The 14,128-nt window shown below is 33.8% G+C and overlaps 1 protein-coding gene across 2 annotated transcripts in view; it reads right to left on the bottom strand.

Moving 5' to 3' along the window:
* The window catches only part of LOC112691156 (solute carrier family 22 member 4-like), a 29,455-nt gene extending 17,375 nt beyond the window's left edge, over positions 1-12,080 (bottom strand). The window contains exons 1-6 of one of the 2 annotated variants that reach the window (XM_025565309.1): positions 11,667-12,078; positions 5,205-5,451; positions 3,517-3,623; positions 1,972-2,126; positions 591-759; positions 52-181 (exon numbers count right to left, since the gene is read on the bottom strand). In XM_025565309.1, coding sequence (XP_025421094.1) covers positions 52-181; positions 591-759; positions 1,972-2,126; positions 3,517-3,623; positions 5,205-5,451; positions 11,667-11,815 — 957 coding nt within the window. In that variant the 5' untranslated portion in view covers positions 11,816-12,078. Of the gene's footprint in view, positions 1-51; positions 182-590; positions 760-1,971; positions 2,127-3,516; positions 3,624-5,204; positions 5,452-11,666 lie in introns of both variants that reach the window. The other variant, XM_025565314.1, reaches the window with a different exon arrangement.
* Between the last annotated feature and the right edge of the window lie 2,048 nt (positions 12,081-14,128).

The following is a 14,128-nucleotide window of genomic DNA, read 5'->3' as shown; positions in this document are numbered from 1 at the left end:
GATAGAACAAATAATTGTTACGCTTACTGTTATTGGAACTTAAATACTCGCCTTTGTTCTTGTGGTCAGATGTATTTCGGGTAGAGGCTTCTTGTTGATGCCCGAAATCACCTGGAGTGCGTGGATCACCCGTTCGTGTTTGCCTTGCATTTCCAACCACCTCATCGATTCTTCTACCATCCTGTGAAATTATCATTCATGACCATTCATAAACATACACGAGTTTTCCCGCAAACTTAATGCACGTAAACATGATTCCGCATGATTTTTAATTACCACATTACCGTATCACCCGTCAAAAGAGATGGTTAATCCTTTTTTTTCCTCTTAATATCTAATCTTAACCGCTTGGTAAAACGCAGTTTTAGCATATGAGCAAACGAGCGTAAGAGTCAAATCCATTTGACGTACTAAATACTGTCGTCCATATATCAAGCGTTTAACGGACGGTACGGCAACGGTGCATTCAATATCACGTGGAATTTTATATGTTCGTAAACAATTATAGAAATCTTGTGACCGATATGAAACGGCATAAAAATGTATAATAATACGCAGTACACTTCGATCCGTGACGGATGATTAGGTACCAGTAATAAGAGAGGAACAGCAGCCCCGGCACGTTGGACAACTGTAATAAGAGCCTCCAGTCTTTCACCTGACTGGCGATAAAAGAAACCAAAATGGCACCCAGCGGATAGAAACATTCCAGAAGCGAACAGATGATTACTCGATGATTGGGCAGCACCAACTCCATCGCTAGAATTCAAACGGATTCGTTCAAAATGTATGTATATTATGTCTTCGAGAGAAATTAATCAATACAGTATTCGGTTTTCTTAATTCCCCTAAACAGTGGCGTGCGCAGGATTTTAGTATGGGGGGGGAGAGTATGTAATTTATTAAAATGTATTATTTTCAATTTTTATTCTTTATTATCATACAAAAAAAAAAAAAAATTTAATCAAGGCGAAAATTCATCCTTTTGGCTTTTACACTAAATTCATCAATAATTTGTTCTGTAGATAATAGAATTTCTTGATGTATTTTCATTAACGCAATCCATTTAACCGTGACTACCCTGTCGTATTGCTTAAATACGTTTTTAAACGTTTAAGATTAAAAAAAAAAAGAAAAAAAATTCCTCTATCATCCCCCCTGCGTACGCCACTGCCCCCGAAGCATATTACAATATGTTACGTTTTACTCTTTTATTGCCCACGCGCGGTGGTCTTAATCGTACGTTCCTACGTACTTCTCATCGTTTTACCGAAACCTTAACAGCTCGTAAAATCATCGCATCATCAGTATCTCCATTGTTTAAAACTTTTCAGATAAACCGTTTGCCCTTTCTCATGTTTTGCAATTAGCATTTTTCCGCAGTTCACCATTTTTTCAGGTATGAATTTTTTCGGTTTAGCACCTCTGCCTATCTCCGACTCTATACTCGTTATTTTTTCTCTGCGGGCCTAACCGTCCGATCATTTGTCAACCGGTTAAATCTGTCTGATTATCTTATTATTTTCTTTTCGGCATTTACAAATACTCACACTATTTAAATTGTGTTTTGAATGTTTCCGTTTGTAAAATGTGTAGTTTAATAATTTCATATAGCATTACACTAAGAACGTGATGTTAATTATTCGTATAGTATAATTGTTAAGTTGTTTCGTTCGACGTCTACAAACCAAATAATGTCAGAATGTAGATGTAATAACAATGTAAATAATGTAAATTTTTATGTTGACAGATTGCATACGCCGTTGGCAATTCTACAATAGGTCATCGTTTCATTTACAACTATTTCGCTTATTGGTCGAATCTATAACCTAATATGATCGGAAATCAAAAAAATCTATTTTTTTGATGGCGCTCATCGTTTTAGTTACGATACCACGTGCGAGTCTCATCACATTCGATTAATATGTCTGTAATATGTATTAAGTATATAATTATACAACCCAGTATTACCTAGTACGAATGTAACCGTGTAAATACCGCTGGAAATGGTTGAAGACAAAAGTTCTAAGATCAAGAACATTGGATAGTTGACGGAAAACGATTGGCCGATGGATATTATGGCCGATGTAACTGCACAGAACACCATAGTGAACTTACGGCCAAACCTGTGAAAACGCTGAGTGCTAGGAAAAACAATTTTCAACACACAATGTAACCTCGATAACTCGAACCGGCTGAAGGCATAAAAATATATGGGTATTTGATTTATCCGAAAATCGTGTTTATTGATTTATTTTACAAGCAGAGATTATATTTCTGCATTCGTTTATTTACTAGAATTATCTTAAACATGCTTAAAAACACGTGTACTGTAAGCCACAAGTCAACGTAAATGACTTTGAGTAATCGAGATATCTGAATTGACACAGGAATATTTCATTACACAAATCTTGCATTGAAACGTAGAACATTCGAATCATCGAAAATTCGATCTATAGACCATACGAGTTATCAAGGTTCTACGGTACATTTTTTTTTTTCTTTCAATGGGTCTCTCATTAGAATTTGTAATGGAGTAGGCAATTTATGAAAACATGGTGCAGTTGTGTTAGTAACAACTGCATAGTCGCACGTGTACTGGTGAATAAACATAAGCACGCTTTATCATAGATAACATATGTTTAATTTATGGTTTTATCTACACGTACGAGAATATTAATAGGACACGATACATTTGAAAAATCGCAATTGTAAAGTTTAAAATTTTACCAGGACCGGTGCATAGGGTAAGCATGGAATGATCATCGTTCATTTTCGAAACCGATACCGCACGCATAATGCGTTTCAGCAAACCACGGTCAAAGCTGTTATCGACCAGAACAAACGCGGGTGCCGCAGAGGGTTGTATCCGAAAACCGCATACTTTTGATTTTGACCCGAAAAATATTGATAGACAAAAACAACACACTTTATAGGTCATTGTATAACAAAATACCCAAACTTATAGTGGTTAAAACCGCACACTATTTTTGGTGCTAACCGATAAGATTATAAGATATACTACAATAATTATGCTAACCTATTTTAATACTTCAGTCACCATTCCTTTTTACTTTATCGGTCTTGCTTCTTCTACATACATATATAGTATAGTATATTTTTTACATTTTAGAATACTCGTACACGCATTTTTTTTTGTTTGAATAAATTATAAACTATTAAGTATACCTAACCTAACCTAACCTAACCTAACCTAGGTATGTATAACCTTTTTGGGGTCGAAATAAAAAGCGTGCGGTTTTTGGATGTAACAATTTTAAAAACTGTGCGATTTTAACCTACCAAAAATGTGTGCGGTCTTAACTAACCGAAAATGTGTGGTTTTAGGAGTCAACGGCCGCAAAGGGGTCTCGGCCGCGGCAGTTCCGGTGTACTGTTGTTAAACGCGAGCGCGGCCGAACGTCATTCGGAAATCGAGCGTGGGTTAGTGGTTGAACGCCGATGGGTCACAGATGCGGGTGGGCAAACTATGCGCGTGGATACCGTTGAACTCACTTGTCGGCAATGATACCCGACATGGGTATACCGATGAACTGGCCGAAGTTGTTGATCGTTCCTACCATGGACAGCTTCCATTTGTTCTCTTCGCACATGAGTCCGAACTGAAAACGGTACAATAATAATACATGCTAATTGACTGACAACAAAATATGGACGCGTTGTTGACGGTTGTCAAAAAAAATCAACGGTCCTACGTGCTGTTTTACACTTCCGATAGATGTTTCTTATTATTCTTGTTATTATCGTCATTATTATTATATGGAAAACGGAATCCGTATAATATCCAGGAGATTTTTGTTTCGTCCTACGTTTACGGTTCGTATCATATATATCTTTGGTCCGAGTGGAAGGGTCTGTTGCTTCAATGCGATACAATGTTATATTTATATTATTGATTATTATTTAAATGAATAAAAAAAAATTGCAATAGATAGCAAAACGAATGTAATGATTTTAAATACAATGATATTAGCGATAAAAAGAAAAAAAAGGAAAAGTAGATAACACGTAAAAAAAATTCACGATTATACTAATCTAATCTATGTAATATGTATTATTTTTCACTATTGAACTTTGTGCAGCTGTGAATTGAAAATATCAAGAAAAAAAAAGAGAGTAGTAGTGCTCCAACGTTTCGAACGGAAAATAATAATATGTAAATTATAACAAATTATTACTTCGACTGATGTTGGCGGTGTTTGGCTTGGAACCATTACAATTTTTATGATTTCGGTTTGGGTTCTTGATAATAGAAGACTAAAGTTTCGGTTATATACGGTTTTATAACGGGGGCTTATTATTTTTCACAACTTAGTAAAAAGTATTATTTGATACGCACTTTAATGTGAAGTATTTCTCTACCCAATTATATAAAAAAAAAAAATCATAATTTTATTATAAAAGCACAGCAAGTAAATGAGAATTTAGGAATTGAGTTGGGTATCAAATACAAAAATTCGTAAGTCAATTAATTTGATGCGTTTTGACATGTATGATACTCGTGTACAACTGTTTTTATTGAACGAATCACATTTACCTTTATCACTAGAGCAGTCGAAAGTCGAAATAATGATCCAAATTCACACCAACATATAACAGTCAAAGCCAATAATATTGTTATAATAAGAATTATTTATACTCTTCGGATAGGTCGAATTAAATAGTGCTTTGTACAAAAAATGATTCTGGTCTAACGGGGAGTCGAAGAAAAACTACATTTTATTTATCATAATTTATGCGTATGCCTATAATCGGTAGATATTTCAGTTATTTGTATTGCATTTCTTTCATTTTTTTTTACTATTAAGATTCTGGTTCCAAAACCGGTACTTTTCAGTTCGGTTCCAGTCCCTGGTAAAACGTCCGGCAAATCGAACAACAATAATAGAACAAGGTTACCGTGGTTATTTTGTTGATCAAAGACGGTTACTACTCGTAAGTCCTCTAGATTCTGGATTCGTCTCCTTCCCCCCTCCCGATTTCGAACACTTTGTTGGTTCTCTGAATAATACGTTACCGGAATAAATCATGTACACATTATCGTGTTGATTTTAATATACTTTTTAAATTACCTTTTAATTGAATTTTTTATTTTCCGAGTCAGTTTTTAATTGAATTTTATTATTCTGTTTCGAACGGTGAATCAAAACGAATATCATTAACATCATGCAACGGTTACGTACCTCTGTGCCGATGGTGTTTTCGTAGTTTTCGAACACCCACTGGTCCCCGCAGTGTTCAGTCACTTGGCCGTCAAATATGTCCGGCGCGCACTGCGTACCGTTGCCCGACCGATCCGTCACTGTGGCGTACCGAAGACACTTCTTTGGCAGTCCCGTGTCCTCCCTGAATGGAGTCGTGTACCGCAACCAGTCCGGTTGGTAAGTTCGTTCCGCCTGCGCCAACGGGTCGCATTCGGGTATCTCGCACCTGAAGCAGACGAAAAACTTATTCGTTCTGTCATGATATTATCCCAGAAACATTTCCCACGACTGGTGTAATAGACAAATCATACCCCTGGAAAATATTACCGGGGGGGGGGGGGGGGGGGGAAGATTTTTTTAGGTATATTTATCCCCGGCACAATTATCCTAAGTTACCCCCGGTAAGATTATCCTAGGAAAGTTGTACCCCCCGGTAAGAACACCTTCTATAGGGTATGATTTGACTGCGACTCCGGGATTTATTAATTTCTTTTTTCGACGACCCGAACAGTCTCATTTTAAGCGGATTAAACTATTAAGCTTATTAAGATTATCGCTAACGCAATCTGTCTGGGACGAGATTCCGCGGGACCGAAGGAAAATTCCGTCCATATTAACATCTGCGAAGTGAACGAAACCATTTACAAATTGTTTGTTGTCGTTCAATCGATTGGAATAAATTGTTAGCGATTTTAATGTAAGACTTTATTTTTATTTGTTCGTATTTGTCTAATAGTGTTTTCTAATAATATTATTAACATTTCAAATTATTTCAAAAAGACCAAAATTACCATTTCATCATCATGATTTGTCTACAAATTTGATTGCAACAAAATTAATCGGAAAACGCTGCAGATCTATGATTATCCAACGGATAAAAACAATGTTCGTCACTTCGTCAAACAATCGTTTATGTGCTAGACGGAGTAAATTCGTGATTAGAAAATTGATGCGGTAAAATAAAATAGTTTTATTAAGACGTTTAACGACTAATAACGTTTTCGGAGTTTTCCATTCGTAGTTTCTTAATTTTTACTCTATTGCATTTATATGATATTTATTCTTTGTTTTCCCTTACTTTTGCATTTTATAATTCATAAGTTTCGGATTTTAAAGCACAACAAATAACAAACAAACCATACAACTGTTTGAATTTTGTTGTTTTTATTATTACTATATGTTCGAGTTAATATTGTTTAGTTGTAATTTTTGTAATTATTGTTTTTGTAATTTGTTTCATGTTATCATTTTCGTGCGATGCGTAGCGGTGCGTTGCGTATCCGCAGTCCTCGTCGGCGGCTGTGATAAGCCTCCGTGTGCGACCGGCCGGGTACGTAATCGCGCTGTTATCATCGCATGAAAATGTCGTTAGTCCATGTTTTCAAAGTTGTCGGTTATGTTTTGTAAAAGTTTCAAGTCATGCTCTCAGTGCCACAAAGTTCATTGATTTCGAGTATTTTTCAGTTTTGTGCGGTGGCACTGAGGTATTTTATCTTCATTATGGTGTCCGGCGGCCAGAGCCTTCGTGGTAAATGTTGTCGGCACCGACTCGCTCTCGTTTTTGTGTCTTCGTGGTGTGCACATCAAATTTCATTTTTATCAAGTCCGTACGTCCGCAGCCATTTTCATTCAAACCACGTTTTGTTGAGTAGTGTCATTATCGTTTTGTGAATCGACCGTCCGGTAAAGTATCGTTCGAGGCAATCAAATATTGTCCAGCGATTGATTTCATTGTTTTTCATTTTTACCAGCGGTCGTTTTGTGAATAACGTGGTTTTCATTCATTGTATCGTCCAGAGCTGTGGACCGTTGCAGTTTTTTTCGTTGGTGACTGTGCTTGAGCACAGTCGCACGTACCAATTCTGTGATTTATTTTCATTCATACACTGCGGTGTGCCGTAATAGGCAAATGTTTAATCACAGGGTTGGTGCGGTCGCGTGGATGGAATCAGCCATTTCAACATAGTCACATGTGAGTATTGGTTGACCATATTTTGTGTTCGTTGTTGTATAAAGGCGTATTCATATTTATTATATTTATTATTGGTGTGCGCCGTGTGGGCCACACATTATTATTTATATATTTGTTGTGCCGCTGTAGGGCCAAATTGTATTTATTATTATTATCATTATTGAATACTGCTGTGTGCCATTGTAAGCAATTTATTATTATTCATTGTTTATTTATATTGTTGGGCCAACCAGGCCATATTATTGTATAATTATTTATTTTTATTACACTCCCTTAATATTTATATCGTTTTATTCTTTTTATTTAACCGGCGAACAAGCCAAGCTCTCTATTATTGTTGAGCACTTGCCGCGCCAACACTATAGACGTATATAGACGTATTATGATTCCATAGAAAAAAAAAAAAAACAATAAAAAGTATTTATATAAAAAAAAAACCGAAAGAAATAAAATAAAAAAATTGGTTTATTCAGAATCAGATAATGACATGAAATAAATGTATGTATAAAAATTACATTTATATCTATAAATAAAAAAAATAGGCATATATTTTAAAATCCGAGCCCTGTTTATTGGTATGTTGTTAAGTAATCAAAGATTAGTTCCCGTGAAATGTTGCATATTAAAAAAATTGGTCTGATAAAAAATAAATTATATATTTCTTATAACTATGATTATTGCACTTAAGTATCCTGATAAAGCACGAAAACACTGTTTTGCACCGATGTAATGTAATTTTGAACGTTAGCAATATCGAAAACATTAAACAATTCTCTGAAGGTTGAAATTGGGGACAGATTGCACTTGATTTGTAGCGAACATGCATTTTGTTTGGATCTAAAAACGATTTTATTATTTTATCAGGTCAACAGCAACTTATTCAAATACGTGATTGCCTTGAACGGTTTATGAAATTTCAGATAAGTCACCTACGGAATTATGATAAATACGATCTAACAGATGAACGTACCAATTATATAAACGCGTATAAGTTACGAACAATAATTGTTTGTGACTGGTGCATAGTATAAATGTCTTGGTCGAAAACGGTTAGTTTTCAGGAACAGAAAACAAAACAATAAAATATAATTCAAAATTGTTGATATATCAATATTTTGGCTGATAATTAATTTAACTTTATATTAAAATATAATATATATATACTACACTATATATATATACATTTACTCGTATATATCATATAAAATATAAAAACGTTCGATTCTAATAATAGTATAAACCAATTTTTGACTTAAGACATTAACACCAAAGAATTAGTGTACACGAACTAATAAGATGGTTATTTTTTTTTTTTTTTTTGACACCGAACGCCTAAGAAAATTACAAATGTCATCAGAGCTTCGGGGCATTTTATTAATCAATAAATGCGACAATCGTTTACCGAGCATTACGACAGTTATTATCGACATCGACTAAAACAGGACCACTTTTTTAATCGATGAAATGTTCAGTTAAGTCCGGAACAATAAAAACGATATCATCAAATAAACAACTAGCTTCAATTCACCCGGTTAAGTCGATCAAACATGGCCGCATCGCACGTTTTTTTATTAAAAGAAAGTCGACGAACATCTTGCGTACGTTGTGCACGAGAAAAGCTGTTTAAGACTGAAAAGTCAGGCACCGAAGATGCATTTTGTTTTTTAGAAAGTTTTCCCGCTTCTTGATAGTTCAATCCGCAGTGTACGGTGGCGGGATCGAATACATACTTGTATAACTCGATTGCGGTACCCGCCTTTTTACTCGAAAGGCCTATACACCTGAATCCGGACACATTTTTTTTTCAATCGCATTCCCCCAACGAAATTTATCTTAAAATTATTTTCCCCGATGGTTATTGTAGTTGTTGTTACTTAATATATTACATAATATGTTATGGTCTTAATACTATAGTTGCCGATGAAAACGGCCTTTCGAAATGAACAAACAAATATTCAGGCAGTATTTTTGAAATTAATTGCGTAGCTACATTTTAAAATTTTCTAAATGTAAATGTATAAAGAAAAAAATTGGAGACAACTTGCAGATTTATTGACGGGCATTAATTACTATGACTGATAATTGTATTGTGATATTGAGTCTTATATATTGTGCTATAAACTAGCAATTATTCCAAAACCTCAAACTCTTTACTAGGTCATTAAAACCGCACACTTATCATTCATAACCGCACATGTTACATCGTTCAAAACCGCACACATTTTATTAACAATTCTTTCTCCCTGCGTACTTTGCATGTATGGTTCACGTTTCCGTTTCATATGATTCTCATAATCGTTTTTTTTTATCCTGTTATCAATTCGAGGTGGTGTTGCATAGTAAATCGGGGGATATTTTCGTTTTTAACTGTCCGAGCGAGCGCAGCGAGCGAGTGACCCCGCCTGGTTTCGAGGTGCACTCATGTTATTTTAGATAAATGTTTACGTTATTAATACATAACAATGTGTGCGGTATTGAACGTTTTAATTTGGCGGACATATGTAGGATTAAAGTATGAATGTGTGCGGTTTTGAACGACGACCTGTTTTTGAAAGTGTGCGGTTATGAACGACGCTCTTTTAAATGATTAAATATTGTAAATAGAAAGAGGTTTTTTTCTTTTTCGGGAACAATAACTGTGGGGAAAAAGATTAACGTCGAAAAATATTTACGGCATATGAATTTTCGGGAAAAAGGTCATTCGAGAATTTTCATTTGAAAAAGTACCATGCACCTTGAGTACACATTAATTACACACATTTAAATCACATTTTGAGTATGTGTTTATCTTGAACAATCAACACGAATATTTATAAAAGAATAATGACAACGCGCGGTGGTCACTCGTACTGCCTTGCGGACAACGAATATACGTATTTCGGTTCATGTTACAGCGCTAAAGCACGATTTAATCATCGCCTACACTCACTTGATATACAATTTTACTTATGTATATATAATCAACTCGAGTGCGATTGAAAATAATTAAATACCATAAAAATGTGGCGACGTTCTAGAGTGCTATTTTATCGTGGTTTGATGCAATTTTTAAAAATATTTAATAATTATACATATTATTATTAAATTAAATACTTGACTTTTATTGAAATTTTTCGTAATCTTAAGGGTATAATCGGAATATTATTGAACTACATTCAAATGTATTACTGTCGTATGATACTGCATTTATATATTTCTTAATATCCGTAATCAACTCCGCGGTTTATTATAATTTAATAGGTAACAAACTATGCGTTTCGATAATCGGGAACAAGGCTCGTAATCAAATAATAATTGCTCTCATGTATTTAGTCAATACTATTGACAGTTCACATTTATACGCGTTCACGTAAAATGCAAACGCACAAACACAGTTAACTTCATCTAAGAGTAATTGTATAATCGTCGAATAAGAAATCGTTCAAATTAACGGCTATATAAATAATTGTCGCGAAAGTGATATATGATACGTTCATTTTGTCCATTAAAAGAATTATACAAAGTATGATTAATAAAACTTAAAAACAACATCTGTTGACTGTTTTGAATAAAGATCGAGTGCATTTTTTTCATTGGTCTATATTGCAAAATTTCTCAGCCCAATAAATATATATATTCATGTGAATAATCAATCAATAAGCCAATAAGCCATACCAATCGTTTTAAATCTGTACACTTTTTTTTAAATCAGTTTTGTTGTCGGTTCATCAGCTATATGGTCTCTATTTCCACTTATTATTTGTCGTAATAATTGTTGGAATAATTATTTCGGACCATCCGAACGTATATAATGTAATTTATATCGATGGATAAAATATACAAATTATTATAATAATTAAATGCAAACAATTAATAATAATATTATAACTACACCGATGTATACTTGATTGTCGAACATTATTTTTAATGCACCTCTTAAGTAAAAAGAAAATGTAGTATTAATATGTAGTACAAAATAAGTATAAACCGATAATTTTCAGATTTGAGTATTATTGTGACTTAAAACCGATTATCTTTTGCAAGACTTTTTTTATTTATTTATTCAGAGTTTTTTTGTAAACATTTAACACTAATTATAAGCATTAACTTAAGCCAAAATATAAAAATAAATAATCGAATTACTCAGTGATTGCCTTTAGGATAACTGACGAGACGTCACCCTTCGGGAAAATATACGTTAAAAAATCCGGCGACGGACAGTAACATGTTATAAAAACTACTTTGACTCTTGACTTTTTCGATTATATTTTTATTTTCTTGTTAAATTAGTATTAATAATATTCTGTAGCTAAAAATGTTCATCTTGAGTTGGTAGTTTTAAGGGTAACTAAAGAAAGTAGCGGTCGGCGAATTAAAAAAAATGTAAAAAAAATACATAATTTAATAACTGACTTTGGAGATGTTCACCGGACACTGTCCGGATATCCAAAGAACTGCGACCTTTGTTCGATGTACTATCTTTGATTTACCTGTACTTCAAGTCGCCCGAGGTGAAAATGTAAGCGATCGGCGACACATTGGAGTACATGATCATGAGTCCGAACAGCAGACAGCCCACGAACTGGTACCGACCTATGCCCAAGGAGACGAGCACGTTGTCGAGATTCGTTGGTGACATTTTGTGGGTGAAAAACTAAAACGAGTGAGTAGTGAACACGGTGAAAACCGTTGGGAAATCGCGTACCGTAACGGTTGTTGTAATATTTATAGTATAACTGTTACAAGAGGGAGAGAACGGCGATAAAACCTAATCCCGGTCGCGATGACGACTAGTGCGGACAAGCGGTTAGGATAAACGGTTCTATCCTTTGTCTATGTGCACGTCGAATGCGCGCTCAACCATCGAAATCTATTAAGGCCGGAACGATATACCAATAAGTTTTATAGCACATTGTAGGAACACTCGTATTCAATAGTAATAATGTTAAGACGGTATTGCGATAACGGCACTCGTGTACATTAGATCAGTGGTGACCAATTATGTACTATACGTGGTCAGATATGGGATATTCAAGCATCTAGTAAAAAAAAAAAATTGTACACATTTTGTTTAAAATATGTTACGTGCGTGAAATAAAATTTAAATTTCTTTCAATGTTCATTGAAACATGAGTTTTGACTATGCTTTTTTTTTAATTTATAATAAAATAGTTAAGATTAGTAAATAATTAGATTTATAACAATATAATAATTATATAAGGTGAAGTAAAATATTTTCGAGGTAGATGTAATTTCGTTATTATTAGTTGAACGTACATATAATTTTATCAAAAACTGCATTGATCCTTGAAAATACAGTCATTTTAAGCATCAATGCAATTTTCAAAACAATCGTGTGATAGGGAATTACATTATACGTTAATCAAGTAATATTACAAAATTGTCTATGTTACCCAACTAAAATACTACTTAAACACCCTTCCTGACCCTATTAAGATTTACAATTAAAAACGTTGTTAAACACATTTAAAATGTCTGTATCTAATATTCTATTAACTTGAAGGAATTTTTTATTTTTTATTTTTTTTCTTAGCCTCCGATAAATAAAAGGTTGGTCACCACTTACCATACGCGAAAATTTACTGAACACACGAATGTATATGTGCGCGTAATTATGATACGTTATAATGTTGTAAATGTACACAGTTATTACGTGTTACGCATAATATTATTATTATTATTATTATTCTCTAAGAACGCGTTCGAGTATTGTACTTATGAGTTAACTCTCGGGATTTCTAGGAAAATGAGCTGCGCTCGATACAATGTAAGGCAGTGGTTAGTGGAATTGGAATTGGAATCGATGTCGTCGCGCACGATAATCGGTGAGACTCGAGGCCGGACATTGATAGGCGGTGGCGGAGGGATCGGGATGGACCGATATCCAAGCCTCCTTGGACATGCGTATCATGTGGCACGAGTGCCGGCGGTGCGAAGCATGTGCGGCTCGAACAAAAATTATTAAATTTATACTAATTGATTACAATAATTATCGTTGCCTTTTATGTCTAAACGTATTATTATTATAAGTGTTCCTTCTTTTAAGCGTTTATTTCAGATCTAGATATAATTATAAAAACAACAATAATTAATATTGAATTTGAAATTTGCGAAATTTTAAAATGTTCTGTTTTATAACAATTTGTTTCATAAATTGGAATTTCACAATTGTATTAATTGAAAAACTCAAAATTAATTGTTTTAATCTGGTGAAAATATGAAAACACGATATAAAAATATGAAATCGTCTTATTCGCTTTTTTGATGCAAATATTGCTATGGCTGTGTGAAAATCGTTATCGGGATGAATGTATATTATAAATATTTGTATTTATATTTAAAGTGATTATAAGAACTGCTTCGACACTTGTTATAGATGCATATTTAAAATAGTTTAAAAATTGGGTGTTTTATCTAAATAAACATTTTGATTTCCTGTTATAATCTCAGAGTACGTTTTAATAGTTTTATATCCTTCATTTTTTTCTAAGACATATTTTAATTTATCTTTAATTATTTTTCCATTAGAACCGGGAATATTTATAGAAATATTTATACTAAATATTTTTATTTAGTATTTGTTTAGTATTTATACTAAATACCCACCGTGCATTTAAAGTTACATAACATCGCTGCGATATAAGATTTAAGTTACAATATTAACATTACACTAGAACGTTTCCGAAATATTGCCGGGTTGTTTTATTACAACGCTATTCGTAAGTTTTTTCATCAACATCACATGGACATGCCATTTATAGCGTCTTAAGAACAAGTTACTGTAACGTTTCACCGATGTCTCAAATATTGTAAATACTAAAGTAATATATATGAAATAAATCAAGAAACGGTATTACCCGATTCTTGATAATAATATTAATAACTGCTTGCCGTCGCTCATGGGCCATAGTACGGCGTGGGCTGCGGGGCG

The sequence above is a fragment of the Sipha flava genome, unplaced genomic scaffold, assembly GCF_003268045.1.
Source record: "Sipha flava isolate LNK unplaced genomic scaffold, YSA_version1 115_pilon_pilon, whole genome shotgun sequence".
Taxonomy (NCBI): domain Eukaryota; kingdom Metazoa; phylum Arthropoda; class Insecta; order Hemiptera; family Aphididae; genus Sipha; species Sipha flava.
The sequence above is the reverse complement of the archived record's forward strand: the minus strand, read 5'-3'. Positions and strand labels throughout refer to the sequence as shown.